At 46.1% G+C, this 17435-nt stretch overlaps 1 protein-coding gene across 2 annotated transcripts in view; it reads left to right on the top strand.

Moving 5' to 3' along the window:
- Positions 1-17435, top strand: part of MYO7A (myosin VIIA) — a 130387-nt gene that overhangs the window by 101379 nt on the left and 11573 nt on the right. For both annotated transcript variants that reach the window (XM_040426420.1, XM_040426421.1), the window contains 7 exons: positions 915-1084; positions 2711-2901; positions 5606-5730; positions 7622-7779; positions 7966-8119; positions 13974-14129; positions 15450-15555. In XM_040426420.1, the coding sequence (XP_040282354.1) occupies positions 915-1084; positions 2711-2901; positions 5606-5730; positions 7622-7779; positions 7966-8119; positions 13974-14129; positions 15450-15555 (1060 nt within the window). The remainder of the gene's footprint in view (positions 1-914; positions 1085-2710; positions 2902-5605; positions 5731-7621; positions 7780-7965; positions 8120-13973; positions 14130-15449; positions 15556-17435) is intronic.

The raw sequence follows: 17435 nt of genomic DNA, 5'->3' as shown, positions 1-17435 counted from the left end.
ACGCCTGTTAGTCCTCGTTTTTCCTGACCACTCATAGTGAAAGCCTGTGAGTCCTGCTTCCTTCACCCAGACACAGAGAACACCTGTGAGTCCTGTTTTTTCCTGACCACTCATAGTGAAAGCCTGTGAGTCCTGTTTCTTTCACCCAGACACAGAGAACGCCTGTGAGTCCTGGTTTTTCCTGACCACTCATATTGAAAGCCTGTGAGTTCTGCTTCCTTCACCCAGACATAGAACCCCTGCGAGTCCAGCTTTTTTTTCACCACTCATAGAGAAAGCCTGTGAGTCCTGTTCCATCTTTCACTCATAGAGAAAGCCTGTGAGTCCTGTTCCATCTTTCACTCATAGAGAAAGCCTGTGAGTCCTGCTTCGTCTGCCTTTACATAGAGAAAATCTGTGAGTCCTGTTTCTGTTTTCCACCCATATAATAAGCCTCTGTCTCCTGCTTCCCTCAGTAAACGTGCCCCTGTTTGTGCCCCACAGTAATAACACCCCTTTAGAACCCACAGTGTAAACACTGTAAAACTGGGCCCAACATAGTGATTTTATGTACCCCCCCCCCCCCCCAGTGATTTAAATAGAATTGAAAATGTAAAAAAAAATGACATAACCCCATTCCCACAGTGATTGGAGTGGTTGGGACCTCTTCCACGATGTACTGTTCTCCATCCGGCATGATGACATCATCGCAGTGCCTATGCAGCTGGTACTTGGCCACCGACATCTTCTACCTTTAGTGGCTTGGAGCAGACGGTGCAATGCCTGTAGTCTACTACAAAAAGGACACCGATACATTTAGGGGTGGTGCTGCTGCCAGGGAGGGGCACCGCTTGCCCTATAATTAAAGTGGTCCTGCCTGGCAGATCTGCCTTAAAGGCATCCACATACATTCTTGTCATTGTGGTCTCTTACAGGGGAGGAAAGCTGCAGGGACAGAGCTTCACCCTGGCCACCATCAAAGGAGATGAGTACACCTTCACATCCAACAATGCCGAAGATATCCGAGAACTTGTGGTGACCTTCTTGGAAGGACTAAGAAAAAGGTCCAAGTACGTGGTGGCTCTTCAGGACAATCCAAACCCTGGTAAGAAGGGTTCTCAAGTAATCAGACCGACTGGGCAACTGCTTCTAGTGATGCCCCGGCTTATACTGACATTGGATATACAGATATATATAATGTATCTTCATGATGTTTTTGCACTTTTCCCATATTTTTTCAGTTCTTTTCCGTTTGCGCGGTGTAGATAAATCTGTGTCTGCCTGGAAACAATCATCAAGCAGGATCCTGAAACCGATAAATCATTTATACCAGGGACGCTCAACCTGCGTCCCTCCAGCTACAACTCCCAGCATGCCCTAATAGCTGTAGGCTGTCCAGACATGCTGGGAGTTGTACTTTTGCAACATCCTTAGATTGGGCATCCCTGATTTATACAATATTATTTCTATCCTGATTCTGACTTGTTTATTATCAAGTCAGTCAGCAAGGGGGTATCATGGTGTTAGAGTCAATGAGACCCACAGCCCATTCACAAAGGTACACTCCTATACACTCAAAGTCCTAACCAGGGCCATAGTAGAAGAATAGGTCACTGAATAGCAGCCAATCCCTACTTGCTGATGGTTTCCAGGTAGTAATGGGTATTTATTTATTTTTTTGCCTTCAAAGCAAAAACAAACTGGAAACGTTGAAAACAACTAAAACAATAAAACTATCATGAAGATTAATTAGAAAACATGCTGGACTTTTTCTGACTCTAGAGACAAAGTTATTGAAAGGTGGGAGTTCACTTTAAACGGGCTGTCCCACCATAAGGCTACATTCACATGAACGTATTTTGTTTCCGTGTCCGTTCCGTTTTTTGTTTTTTTTTGCAGATTGGATGAGGACCCATTAATTTCCATGAGTCAAAAAATGCGGACAGCATCCGTATGTCCGTTGGTAGCCCTGTAAAAAAAATATAGAGCATGTCCTATTTTTGTCAGTTTTGCAGACAAGGATAGGCATTGTTACAATGGATCCGCAAAAAAAAAAACTGTTGCAACACGGATGTCACAATGCCGCCATCCGTACGTCTGTATTTTTGGCAGATCAGCATTTTGCAGACCACAAAATACATCCAGTCGTGTGAATGTAGCCTAAGAATGTATTTCTTATCGGCAGAATAGAAGAGGGTAAGTGGGGTCTGACTGCTGGGCCCCCCACCGATCACAAGAATATGAGGCCCCAGGGTGAGGAGAGCGGGGGTCACTGATGCACTCTGAGCTCTATTCGGTTCTATGGGTCTGCTGAACGGAATCTATGTACAGCGCTCCCCTTTAGAATTGAATGGTGCAGCAGCGCGCATGCCTGACTGCCTCTCCATTCACTGTCAGCCAGCAGAGGTCTTGTCGAAGGTGACAAATTAAAATACAGTATATTGAATGAACTTGCAGAACTTTTCATTATATGACAATTAATCCTCAAGATAGGTCATCAGTATTTGATGGGTGGGGGTCTTGGGTGTTGGACCCCCACCGATCAGATGTTTGAGATGGCACTGAGCGCCGCGGCCTTCTCAAGCACAGTGCCGTCCATTGTATAGTGGCTGTGCTAAGTTGGCATTGTGCTCAACACCATTCACTTGAAATACAGAGGCTGTTTCCTCCCCATTCAATGATTGCATCTCCATTATCTGATCTCTTCCCTGTTTTTTTTTGGCTTCTGTAGCCGGAGAAGATTCAGGATTCCTCAGTTTTATGAAGGGAGACTTAATCGTCCTGGACCAGGACACCGGGGAATCCATCATGAATGGCGGCTGGGCCCATGGCTATAATGAGAGGACAAAGCAAAAGGGAGATTTTCCGACAGAGATTGTGTACGTCATGCCAACCGTCACTAAACCCCCCTCGGAGATTGTGGTAGGTGCTCGCCATAGGCTTGTGTCCGGCTGAGGTTTCTCATTTCTTTGAGAGTATTTTGGTAACGCTGAGATGCTACTTTTGTGCATAAACTTATTAAAACACATCATAATCAAAACTATAATCATTTTTATACTGTTTTATAATACTTTGGATCTTGAGATATTATTGTATGCCTATAAATAAAGACCTACAGGGAATTTAACATCAGAAGACAACATAATATTTAAATTAGGCTCACTTAGCTTTGCTGTGTAGACAGGGGCAGAATGGTCAGAGTCATCTCATTATCATTAGAGAACAGGCCTGTTAATGACAGCTCTATTGTACTGTTGGAGGCCTAGATAAAGCAGAATAGTAAGCTGGCCATGCACATTAGATGACTGTCACTTGAAGCTGGCGGATCACATCTAATGTATGTGAATGGGGTCTTCTGACATCTGCAGTCGGGGGGAAGGGAGATAAGGATCAGTCCATTATATTTCAGCTACCTTATCCATTTGTTCTCCAGGAGACAAGGAGTCTGGCAGCAGCTTTCTTGCCAATCCCTTTTCTGGAAACATGCATGCTTACCCGAGCCAAGTATACATGTGTATGGGGGAGTTGGATGAGATGACTGCCAATTGCTAGGCCGACAGCTATCTAATTATTATTATCTAATTATTCGAACAAAGATTACACACATGAGACACTCCCTTTAAATTAACTTTTGAATAAGTATTGCTCCATCTTGACAGTAAAACTAGCCATAGACCTAAAGACTGTCCACCATGTGTTCATTGCTGTAATGTCCACCCTTACTGCTTTAAGTTTCGACCTTCTGTGCTGATTACTTTCTTAATATATTTGATAGTAATTGGAACTCTGCGTTTTTTTTCTGATACAGAGCTCCAAATCCTCTGCGCAGACATACATATAATTAAAATAATTATGTCCACCAGCAGCCACCACTAGAGGGAGCTTAGGAGCTTACTGCACACTGTTTATACATTAACCACTTCCCAACATCTCCCGTACATGGACGACAGATGTTGGGTTTTTAAAGATGGAGCCTGCTCAGCCATAGCCAGCAGGTGCTTGCTGTTTTCCACAGCAGACACCAAGTGAAGGAGTCTGTGACTTTTAACCCCTCAGATGCAGTGGTCAATTGCGACCATGGCATCTAAGCGGTCATTTACAAGGAGTGGGACTGGGCATCCGCCCCTCCATACCCACATGAGGAGGTTGTGGGAAACATTCAGCTGCTATGGCAATCTGGGGCCTTCTGAAAGCTGACAGGCATGCCATAGTAAAGTTCCTATTGAGCCCTGCCACAGGCAGGGCTTAATAGGAAGAGTGATATTCCCATAGACTGCAAGAGTAAAGCATTGCAGTCTATGGTATAAGTGATATAACAATAACATTTTGTCCCCCGGGGGAATCAAACATAAAGGTGAAAGAAAGTTTAAAACGTCTTTAAAACATAAAATAAAAATTAAAGATAAACACAAAAACATAATTGCCACTTCCAAGTCCAAAAAATGCCTGAATTATTCAAATGTAAAACTATTTATTTCATATGGTGAATGGTGTAACGAAAAAAAAATCAAAATGGCCGAATCAACTGTTTTTGATCACTTTACCTCGCAAAATAAAGAAATGAATAAACAATGATCAAAAAGTCATACAAACCCCAAAAACAACAAGCTCTCGTACAGTTATGTGAGCAGAAAGCAGTTGTATCTGCTAGAAGCAAGGGGTTAAAAAATGAAATGGAAAACGATTGCATCAGGAAGGGGTTCACCCCTTGGCACCGTAAACAGTTTAAATTTATTTGGTTTTTTTTACACTTGTTTTTGCAAGACATGTTGTATTTTTGACACTAATCTAATCCACCGTATCATGTATTGGAGAATGGGGAAAAAAATATTTTGGGTGCGCAATAAAAACCAAATCACAATTCCCTCATTGTTTTTTGGTTTTCATTTTTACGGTTTGGGCTAAAACTCACAGATTACCTTTATTCTGTGGTCAGTACGATTACAGCTATGCCAAATTTATATACAGGTGAAACTCGAAAAATTCGAATTGTGCAAAGTTCATTTATTTCAGTAATGCAACTTAAAAGGTGAAACTAACAGATGAGACTCATTACAGGCAAAGCGAGAGATTTCAAGCCTTTATTTGTTATAATTTGGATGATTATGGCTTACAGCTTATGAAACCCCAAAGTCACAATTTTGAGGTCCCCTTTGCTCAGGGGGTATGGATTAATTAGCTGACACTTTGAGCCTAGAATATTGAACCTTTTCACAAAATTTTAATTTTAAGCTGCATTAATGCAATTCCTTTAAATTTGCATTACTGAAATAAATGGACTTTTGCCCGATATTCTAATTTTTCAAGTTTCACCTGTACTGTAGTTTTTATTTAGCTTTACTACTTTGAAAAAAAAAATCTGTCGCCTTATTGCACCCCTCAATCTCTCTGCTGGGTGCCAATTGGGGGTGAGAGGGACAAAACCCAGTAACGCAAAGTTTTGCCCCAGTAAGAATTACAGACGTGGAAATCCCCGCAGTTGTCGCTGACCTGTGGCTTTCGGACAACTCCGACTCCCAGCATTCCTTAACAGCCGCAGGCTGATTGGTTTAAATATCACACATATTGATTGGAAAGGCGAATAGTCAGAGCTCATTACAGCCATTTTTAATTTTCTCCCATCCAGACGCTGGTGACCCTGACCCCGGACCAGAGGCAGGATGTAGTGCGGACCGTCCAGACGGCCACATTGGAGCAGGAGGAGAAGCTGAAGCCATACACCCTGGAGGAATTCTCCTATAATTACTTCAGGTTAGGGAGTGTGAGCAGCGGATGGGAGTGGTGGCTGCGAGGAGGATGCCGGTAGTAGTGCTCCTGACGGCAATCCTGCTCCAGCTCTACCTGGGCGTGCACACACCGTAAGATGAGGGGCACCCCCTGAAGTGAGGGATCTCCTGTCTTATGGTGGTTAGGGTGCCCTTGGTGTTGGTGCTACATTGTGAGGTGTAAGGCAGGAGATGGGGCCGGCAGAGGCGGCAATGGTAGCATAAAGGTGTGGTATGGGGGGGGGGGGGGCTGGAGTGGCCCCTATGACTAAGATAGGCCTGTTAACCCTGTATGCAGCTCTCAGGATGGAAGACATTCACAGTTCAGTCATGCAGCAGTACAGTCAAGAAACAGGGCAATGTTTCTGTTAGGCCTCATGCCTCGACCGTTGTTTTGGTCCACATCCGAGCCGCAGTTTTGGCGGCTTGGATGCGGACCCATTCACTTCAATGGGGTGTCCGCATCCGTTGCTCCGTTCCGTGGTCCGCAAAAAAAAATATAACCTGTCCTATTCTTGTCCGTTTTGCAGACAAGAATAGGCAGTTATATCAATGGCTGTCCGTGCCGTTCCGCAAATTGTGGAACGCACACAGACGCCATCCGTGTTTTGCAGATCCGCAATTTGCGGACTGCAAAACACACAGCGGTCGTGTGCATGAGGCCTTAAGATGTAGCAGTGCTGAGTTTGTCATTTGAAATTTTACATCGTACAACATTGGCTCCAGTAAGTTATCCCCCTCTCCATAATATGTAAACTTCAGCTCTGCTACATCTGTAACTTTATGTTTTGGCACTGTATTATCTTACTGGATTTCCCGCAGTGATGGCAGCTGATGATGGGAACCGACTCGAAGTTGTACCAGCTACAATACCATTCTCGGTGGAGACAACCACAGTAGCACCAAAGTAATGTCCACCCCAATAGTGCAGTCTCCGTCAGTGGCGTACATAGAGAAGTAAGGGCCCCGTAGCAAGGATCACACCAGGCCCCCCACACAGGACAGAGGGGTTTCTGCCTAAACCCTTTTCAATGACCCTTGGGCAATTTTTCCACTGCTTCACCTCCCAAAATTTGTTCCTTTAGGCCTCTTTCACACGGGCGACCCGGATTTGCTCCGGATGCGCGCGAGTGCACACGCAATTTCAGTCAGTTTTGACTGCAATTGCGTTGCGTTGTTCATTTTTTATCGCGCAGGTGAACGTGGTACCCAGACCCGAACCCGAACTTCTTCACTGCGGGAATTGCAATGTTAAAAGGTTTTTTTATTTTTTCCCAGAATTAAAATTGGTGGACATGGCATAAGAGTCTGATTGCTGGAGGTCCCAGCACGTGGCCCTCCTCCTTTTGCAAGCATGGGGGTCCCATTTCTCCCTTGCGAATGATGCAGCGGTCGAGCATGCTCCCTCTCGCCACATTACAACTCTGTGGCACTGACGGAGGCAGCCGCGTACAGCGCTCAGCTCTCTCCATCCGTCCCATTCACTGCGTCCACCAACGATCCACTAAGGGCTCATGCACACGACCGTATGTATTTTGCGGTCCGCAAAACGTGGCTCCGCAAAAGTTACAGGTGATATCCGTGAACATTCCGTTGCGGAACGGAAAAGTTTGGCCGGAATAGAACAGTCCTATCGTTGTCCGTAATGCGGACAATAATAGGACATGTTCTATTTCTTGTGCGGAAAGGACATGTGAAAACGGAATGCACACGGAGGAACTTCCATTTTTTTGCGGACACATTGAAATTAATGGTTCTGCATTTAAAAAAAAGGGACGGACACAGAAAATACCTTTTTGTGTGCATTAGCCCTAAAACAGAGATGCTCTTCTCCGATCCATGCTCTCGGTAATCCATTATCTGACATTCTCCTTCAGGCCGCCACCAAAGCACACCCTGAGCCGCGTCATGATCACCAAGAACCGGGGGAAGGACAAGCTGTGGTGTTACACCCGGGAGCCCATCAAACAGGCCCTCCTGAGGAAGGTGTTAATGAGCGACGAGCTCTCACAAGAAGCCTGCATGGCCTTCATCGATATCCTTTCCTAAGAAACTCTGAAATAAATGCAGCTTGTCTACAGTTTTGATATAGGGGGGGGCTCATAAGGAGCCCATAAACCTGAGTAAAGTCGGCCAAACTCGCCGATTTCCCATATCCTGAGATGTTTGACAGATGTTGCACCACAACTAAGCCTGATATTCCTTGACTGCTCCTGTGCACCTATATTGAAGTATATGGGAGACTACCCGTCCAAGCGCATGCGCTCAGTCAACGAGCTGACGGATCAAATCTTTGAAGGTGCCTTAAAAGCGGAACCCCTGAAGGACGAGATCTACAGTCAGATTCTCAAGCAGCTGACGGACAACCACATGAAGTGAGTGTCTGCAACCCCCATCATCATCAGGACTGAGGTTGTGGTTAGGGTCTTTACCTTGAAGGGGGTTCTTTACCATGGATAATCCCCCTTTTCTTTTCTTTTTTTAAAGCCAGTTGCAGAGTTTCCCCTTAATAGGACCAGCAGCAATCAGTGGTAATCTGTGGAGCAATTGGGAACAAGTGTTCAAGTTCCCTGCAGCGCCACCACAGGACAAATGAAACATTACATGGCACCCAGTGAAATAAATGGGCTGTCTGTTTAATGACGGCTCCTTCAGTAGCAAAGCAGATGAGGTACTGGCAGTGTCGGACTGGGGTACTTAGGGCCCACCAGTGTAACTGATTCTGGGGGCCCACCTTAAGGCTCCTGTACACTAACTTATTTTTTCCCATGTCTGTACCGTTCACTTCACTTCAATGGGGCCGCAAAAAAAATTAAAAAGACTCCGTGTGCATTCCGTGTCTGTATGTCCGCATGGCCGTTCTGCAGAATGATAGAACATGTCCTATTATTGTCCACATTACAGACACGGACAGGACGGTTCTATTAGGGGTCGGCCGTTCTGTTCCGCATTATGTGGAATGCACACACCCGGTATCCATGTTTTGCGGATCCGCAATTTGCAGACTGCAAAACATCCAACGGATCGGCAATACACTGGCACCGTTCCGTGGCCATTCCATATCACGGATGCGGACCCATTCATTTCAATGGGTCTACAAATCTGGATATGCGGAATGAAACGGAACACTACGAAAGCACTACGGAGTACTTTCTGGGGGTCCGTTCCGTCCTTTCGCACGGCTAAAAGATAGAACTTGCTCTATCTTTTTGCGGAATGGAAGGATCGCAGACCCATTCAAGTGAATGGGTCTGCGATTCCCATGCGCCTGCACGTTTGTGTGAACGAGCCCTAAGTCAGTCAGAAACAAGACACGTGCAGCGCACACCAATCACTCATTGGACACATGTGGCACACAAGACACTGATACGTGGCTCACAGGCCACTGATGCATATGTCACATGCTGCACATACACCACTGATGCATAGATCATATATAGCACACACCAATCACACATAGGAAACACGCAATGCGCACACCAAGCCCTTTATGCCTAACCCTATTAAGTGTAGCACAAAGGGGTTAAAGGGTTTGTCTCTCACTTCAGTAAATGGCATTTATCATGTAGAGAAAGTTAATACAAGGCACTTACTAATGTATTGTGATTGTCCATATTGCTTCCTTTCCATCACGTTATACACAGCACGTATCCGTGGTCATTACCACCGTGTAATCCAGCAGCGGTGGCCGTGCTTACACACTATAGGGAAAGGTGCTGGCCTATGCGCACTTCCAGCCTTTCCCTATAGTGTGTAAGCACGGCCACCGCTGCTGGATTACACGGTGGTAATGACCACGGATACGTGCTGTGTATAACGTGATGGAAAGGAGGCAATATGGACAATCACAATACATTAGTAAGTGCCTTGTATTAACTGCATGATAAATGCCATTTACTGAAGTGAGAGACAAACCCTTTAACGCCTTTAAGCATAAATGTCTGGCATGAAATTTACCAAATCGTAACCTCCTCAGATTGTACATAATCTACATTATAATATAAGGGTTGTCCGACCATAATGACCTATCGCCTATCTACAGGATCGGTGATAAATATCAGATTGCTGGGGTCTGACTGCTGGAACAGCCACTGATCATGAAAAAGGGGGTCCTGAGACATTCAATTACATTACCGCCAATCTATGTACACAAGGGTCTTAAGACCACGTTCCCTGATCATGGGGGTCCCAGCAGTCAGACCCCCACCGATCAGACACTGATCACCTGTCGTGTCATAGCTGTTGGACCTTTTCACATTCTCTATCCTTAAAGGTTTTCTTTGGGTGTAAATTTTTTTTATATGTGTCAAACTAAAATAGAAATGCTCGCCTGTTAAAGGGCCGGTGTCCACCTAACTAGTTATCCTCTATCCACAGGATCGGGGATAACTAAGTGATCCGTGGGGGTCTGAACGCTGGAGCCCCCACTGATCCCCCTTCTTGATTAAGTGGCAGGTCGAGCATATGCCCTGCCAGTGGCGTACCTCTAATAGAGGCAGACCACGCAGCTGCTATGGGGCTCGTGGAAAAAGGGGCCCGGCCATGTATGGAATGCTCCGCCCCCTAATTATGCTAACTAAGTATAGCTGCTTCTAACCTGAGTCTATGTGTGAGGTTTGGGCCCCGGAGCACTGCTTATCCACACTATAAGCAACAGCAGGGCCGACAGTGCAAGGTATACTTCATAAGAGGGCTATGGGGGCACTGGTATTGTTCATAAGGGGGGCTATGGTGGCACTAGTATTGTTCATAAGGGGGGCTATGGTGGCACTAGTATTGTTCATAAGGGGGGCTATGGTGGCACTAGTATTGTTCATAAGGGGGGCTATGGTGGCACTGGTACTGTTCTTATGGGGTCTATGGTGGCACTGGTACTGTTCTTAAGGAGGGCTATGGTGGCACTGGTATTCATAAGGGGAGCTCTGGTGGCACTGGTACTGTTCTTAAGGAGGGCTATGGTGGCACTGGCATTGTTCATAAGGGGCGTTATGGTGGCACTGGGACAGTTTACAAAGAGGGGCTATGGTGGCATTGATTCATAAGTGTGCTATGGTGACACTGGTACAGTTCAAAAGTGGGGCTATGGTGGCACTGGTATGGTTCGGGCAATGGTGGCACTGGTACAGTTCATAAGGCGGTTTATGGTGGCAATGGTACGGTTCAAAAGGGGGCTATGGTGGAACTGGTACTATTCTTAAGGGGGGCTATGATGGCATTGGTACAGTTTATAAGGGGGGGGGGAGCTATGGGGGCACACATAGCAGCAGAGCAAACAACAGGCATAGTTCATAAGGGTGACTGCCAGTGCTGTAAGCTTAAAGTGTACCTAACCTCCACAATGTACCTGCTGAAGCCCGGCATACATGGGCACAGGCAGGAGGGCAATGTCTCATGTGAGCTGCTGCCTTGCACTTGGCTCTGCTAACAACTGGCATTCTATGCCGCTACATGTATTTTATTTTTTCCCTGTTTGATTAGGTTATTTATGGTACATTTTATTTCTTTGTTTGTGGGTGAAAAGGGGTCGTGGCCAGGGAGCAGCCAATGTAAGTAGGAGGAGGAGCCATGTGTGGGTAGTGGGTGGGACCAGGTGTGGGTAGTGGGAGGGGCTAGGAACAGGGCATAGGGGCCCAATTTAGATTTTTGCTATGGGGCCTAATGATTTCTATGTACGCCCCTGTGCCCTGCCTCTCCATCCATTCTCTATGGGGTCGCCGGAGATGGCGGAGTACAGCGCTGGCTATTTCCAGTGGTCCCAAAGAGAATAAATGGGGCAGCAGGGCGTATGTGTGGTCGGCCACACTATCAAAAAGGGGGAACAGGACCCGATCCTGGGATCAGTGGGGGTCGCAGAATCGGACCCCACTAATCATGTAGTTATGCCCTATGGTGTGGAGAGGGTAACTTGAAAACCTGGACAACCCCTTTAAATCCTGCACCACCAGTATCTCTTTACATGGCAGCAGTGATGCCTGTAAATACGGAATATCATCACTGCCGCCATGTAAACCGTACGTGTCAGTACTCGAGAATATGACGCACTGTGCAGAATTTTTCGGGCATAAGTCCAACCCCCTTTGCAGGTCATAACCTTTAACAAAGCCCAAGCAAAGGCGCTAGAGGAGCAACGTGAGCAAAGGGCACAAACGGAGGGTCATAGCTGAAGCAGAGGCATTAGGGTCACCTGAAGCAGGGTAATAGTGGGGATCCTAGAGCAGGGGTAACTGGAGAAGAGGCAATATTAGCGGTGCATTTAGAGTGGGGGCATCTGGAGCTGGGGCACTTATGGGGGTGCACCTAAAGCAGAGGTATTAGGGTCGTCCGAGGCAGGGTAATAGTGGTGATCCTGGAGCAGAGGTATTAGGGGGGCACCTGGAGAAGAGGCAATATTAGAGGTGCATTTAGAGTGGGGGCATTGGGGGGCATCTGGAGCCATGGCACTAATGGGGGTGCACCGAAAGCAGAGGTTTTGGAGGGACCTAGGGCAGAGTCCCCCCAATGCCACTCTGAACTCTGCAGAGAGCAGCACACATACACAGATCTGTGTGTGCTATAAAGAAATCCCCTATTTCCCCCTTACAGTCTCCTACAGCTCACTACTGTCACACACCTGAGAAATCAGCCCAGTACCGCAGAGGAGTCCTTTTCTCCAGCAGCCACAGTTTCCTGACAGCAGGGAGGGCAGGAGGATGGCCAGACATGTTCTCTCCTCCTTCACTGCCAGCAGCCCCGGAAGATACTGCAGGGCCTCCTGTACAATGTACACCAGTAGGAGACTGCATCACTATGCGATACTGCCACCTAGTGGCTACAATAATTATCTCTCCTGAGAAACAAGAGAAATAATTACTCCTCCGTCTTATCTCAGGGCACAGGAGACTGGGGGCCTACCGAGGAATCCCCCGCCTACCCGGTGGCCAGTCCAAGCCTGGGTGCTGGCTTAGTTAATATCCAAGTCATGTCTCAAGGCCTGTGTAAAAGGTCAAACATTGACTTATAGGATGGCTAGTGTACATCTGGTGGCATTCGAGACAGAGCTTGCTAACAGCTGATTTCCATACCTTCTTCCCAGAATCCCAGAGGAGCGTGTATGGCCTATAAGTCTCCTCACGCCATTTAGGCACTCTCCATAAGGAGATATAGTATCCCCTGGTGAGAGACACTCTTAATAGCCAGTCTCGGCCTATTGATAGAGGTTCTGAATGGGGGACAGTTGACTCCCGAATTGGATATTTGAAATTTCTGTACACCAACTAATCCCTATGACCCTATTCACATCCTCCGAAAAACTCTCTGCATAGGATGGTGAACAAGATTTTAAAAAACATCCATGGTGGATTTGTCTGTGGAAAATCTGTGCAATGTGAACATGGGTCTGGGGGGGTTTCCTAGTACGTTCCCCCAACCTGTTCGTTAGACGCTGCGTAAATTGCTGGAATTCTTTTTACAGCCACTAGAGGGAGCTTGCTGCATTTGGATTCATTATAGGCATCTATATATTGTAAGCTCCCTCTAGTGGTGGCTGCAAGTAAACAGAATTTGCACTCTGTGGCTGTGTGAAGGGAAGCAGGCGAGTTCTATCAGAAAATCACCCACCCTAAGCCACGTGCATTAACCCCTTTATATGCCAAACTACTTGGAGTATGTGTTAACCAGGGCTCCGAGTTATTAGAGACTGTGTAGTCACAGTGGATCCACCATGGACACCATAAACAGACTTGAAAAATTCCGATTTAGCCCTGATCAGTTCACTTCAAATGAGGGACAATAGAGCTCTGTAGTCCAGCTGGGAAACCCCTCCTCAGTTTACGTTTGGTTCTCATACAGTCGTCCCATGTATTCCTATATATTACATAGAAATTCTCTTTAAAGGGGTTCTCCTCTTTGGACAATCCATACTTGTCAGATGGGTCAATAAGCTGATCAGTAATCAGACCACCAGCGATCAGCCCTAATCTGTGGAGAGACCTGGAAGTAAGTGTTCATTTTCCCTACAGCGCCCCCACTGGAGAGCTGAAGTATTACAGTGTCCATCCTTCTCAGTGGGTTTTCTGTGTGATACTGGACAGGTCCTCCAGAGAGAGGTGTTCTTTATCTCCACACTGTCCAAGAGATGAGCTTCCTGAACAGAGGACCACCCTCCATTAGCTCAGAACTCACTAGTGGGATGTATAAAAATGAGGTTTTCTAAACTGGACAGCCCCTTTAATAGTGAATATGTTGTTTCAGGTACAGTGAAGAGAAGGGCTGGGAGCTGCTGTGGTTGACCACTGGCCTCTTTCCACCCAGCAACATCCTACTGCCTCACGTACAGCGGTTCATCCAGTCCCGGAAGCAGCATGTCCTGGCGGCAGACTGCATGCACCGGCTGCAGAGGGCCCTCCGGTAAGTGCCGGTCCCGTGTCTTCTCATTCTGTTCTACCATCTAGCAGAGGAAACCAATTTCACTCAGTCATAGATGTAGCTGTGCATTTACCTGCATTGGAGGCGGTAGGTTGACGGACATCTTACTGCCGCCCCCTGCTGGTTCAGTATATATGGCCACTGTACAGTAGATTAGATTACAGTTATCGCCATTCTCCTTACTAGTCCTACATTGAGGTTTAACAGTGTGCAGTCCGTTATAGGATTTAAAGGGGTTAGAGTCCATTCACACGTCCGTATAATGGGTCCGCATCCGTTCCGCAATTTGCGGACCCGTTCATTCTCTATGGATGCGGAATGGATGCAGAGAGCACACTATGCATTTCCGGAGCGTGCCCCCGATCTTTCGGTCCGCGGTTCTGCAAAAAAATAGAACATGTCCTATTCGTGTCCGCAATTGCGGACAAGAATAGGCATTTCTACGGGGGGGTGCCGGCCGGGTGTATTGCGGATCCGCAATGCACTACGGACGTTTGAATGGACCCTTATCCCAGAGTCGGACAACTGGTCACATGACACTAGAGGAGAAGGTCACCGCTGCAGCCTGTGATTGGCTGCAGTGACCACATGTTCCCCATCAATGGATGTTGATCTCAGCATGGCAGGGAGAGGAAAAGCTGGCCTGGGAGTGTTAAGTGCTGAGCACAGGTAGGTATGACCTCCACCGCAGATCGACCACTCCTCGGGAGAGGTCTTCCATATCAGATCGACGCCGATCAGCAGGAGACGGCGCTCGCAGTGTGCATGTGCGGCCTCCTGTCTCTCTTCCTGCTCCTGCTGCTATGTCTGTGACAGGAGACGGCACATGCACTCTGCGTGGATAGAGTAGATCATCAATATTAAAATCCCGGAGAACCCCTTTAAGCTATGCTGTTAAGGATAGCAACCAACAAAATTGCAGCTTTGGATGTCACTAGAGTGTGGATTTAAAGGGGGTTACTAACTTTGTGTCAGTTAGGGTCAGGGTCAATCATTGTGAAAAGGTTTGCAGCCTTCTTACATACCTTGTTTTTTCACCATTTACAAGATCTCTGCTTGCTGTCAGTGAATGTGAATATTATTTTTACATGCAGAGGCTAAGACCGCACGTCTTATTTCTAAGGTTAGGTTCACATCTGTGGCAGAGGATCCAGAAGAAGCCTCCGTCACAGATTCTGGCAAAAAAAAAAAAGTGGTATTTTGTTTGGCAGAATGCCAGTATCCATGCAGGAAACCCGATTTACCTCATTATAGTCAATGGCATCTAACTTGCAAAGTTTTACTTGTTTCTTACGTTTTTAGGAATGGCTCCAGAAAGTATCCACCACATTTAGTTGAAGTGGAAGCCATACAACACAAAACTACCCAAATATTCCACAAAGTGTACTTCCCTGATGACACAGATGAGGTAAGAAAAGTAAAAGATCAGGTTTCGCTAGAGAAACTGAGTCACTGTGTATATACATTACTTATCCTGTACTGATCCTGAGTTACATCCTGTATTATACTCCAGAGCTGCACTCACTATTCTGCTGGTGCAGTCACTGTGTACATACATTACATTACTTATCCTGTACTGATCCTCAGTTACATCCTGTATTATACTCCAGAGCTGCACTCACTATTCTGCTGATGAAGTCACTGTGTACATACATTACATTACTTATCCTGTACTGATCCTGAGTTACATCCTGTATTATACTCCAGAGCTGCACTCACTGTTCTGCTGGTGCAGTCACTGTGTACATACATTACATTACTTATCCTGCACTGATCCTGAGTTACATCCTGTATTATACTCCAGAGCTGCACTCACTATTCTGCTGGTGCAGTCACTGTGCACATACATTACATTACTTATCCTGTACTGATCCTCAGTTACATCCTGTATTATACTCCAGAGCTGCACTCACTATTCTGCTGGTGAAGTCACTGTGTACATACATTACATTACTTATCCTGTACTGATCCTGAGTTACATCCTGTATTATACTCCAGAGCTGCACTCACTGTTCTGCTGGTGCAGTCACTGTGTACATACATTACATTACTTATCCTGCACTGATCCTGAGTTACATCCTGTATTATACTCCAGAGCTGCACTCACTATTCTGCTGGTGCAGTCACTGTGTACATACATTACATTACTTATCCTGTACTGATCCTGAGTTACATCCTGTATTATACTCCAGAGCTGCACTCACTATTCTGCTGGTGCAGTCACTGTGTACATACATTACATTACTTATCCTGTACTGATCCTCAGTTACATCCTGTATTATACTCCAGAGCTGCACTCACTATTCTGCTGGTGAAGTCACTGTGTACATACATTACATTACTTATCCTGTACTGATCCTGAGTTACATCCTGTATTATACTCCAGAGCTGCACTCACTGTTCTGCTGGTGCAGTCACTGTGTACATACATTACATTACTTATCCTGCACTGATCCTGAGTTACATCCTGTATTATACTCCAGAGCTGCACTCACTATTCTGCTGGTGCAGTCACTGTGTACATACATTACATTACTTATCCTGTACTGATCCTCAGTTACATCCTGTATTATACTCCAGAGCTGCACTCACTATTCTGCTGGTGAAGTCACTGTGTACATACATTACATTACTTATCCTGTACTGATCCTGAGTTACATCCTGTATTATACTCCAGAGCTGCACTCACTGTTCTGCTGGTGCAGTCACTGTGTACATACATTACATTACTTATCCTGCACTGATCCTGAGTTACATCCTGTATTATACTCCAGAGCTGCACTCACTATTCTGCTGGTGCAGTCACTGTGTACATACATTACATTACTTATCCTGTACTGATCCTGAGTTACATCCTGTATTATACCCCAGAGCTGCACTCACTATTCTGCTGGTGCAGTCATTGTGTACATACATTACATTACTTATCCTGCACTGATCCTGAGTTACATCCTGTATTATACTCCAGAGCTGCACTCACTATTCTGCTGGTGAAGTCACTGTGTACATACATTACATTACTTATCCTGCACTGATCCTGAGTTACATCCTGTATTATACTCCAGAGCTGCACTCACTATTCTGCTGGTGCAGTCACTGTGTACATACATTACATTACTTATCCTGTACTGATCCTGAGTTACATCCTGTATTATACTCCAGAGCTGCACTCACTATTCTGCTGGTGCAGTCACTGTGTACATACATTACATAACTTATCCTGTACTGATCCTGAGTTACATCCTGTATTATACTCCAGAGCTGCACTCACTATTCTGCTGGTGCAGT

Source organism: Bufo bufo, chromosome 3, assembly GCF_905171765.1.
Source record: "Bufo bufo chromosome 3, aBufBuf1.1, whole genome shotgun sequence".
NCBI classification, from domain to species: domain Eukaryota; kingdom Metazoa; phylum Chordata; class Amphibia; order Anura; family Bufonidae; genus Bufo; species Bufo bufo.
Note: the sequence above shows the minus strand (reverse complement) of the source record. Positions and strands in the feature narration are given on the sequence as shown.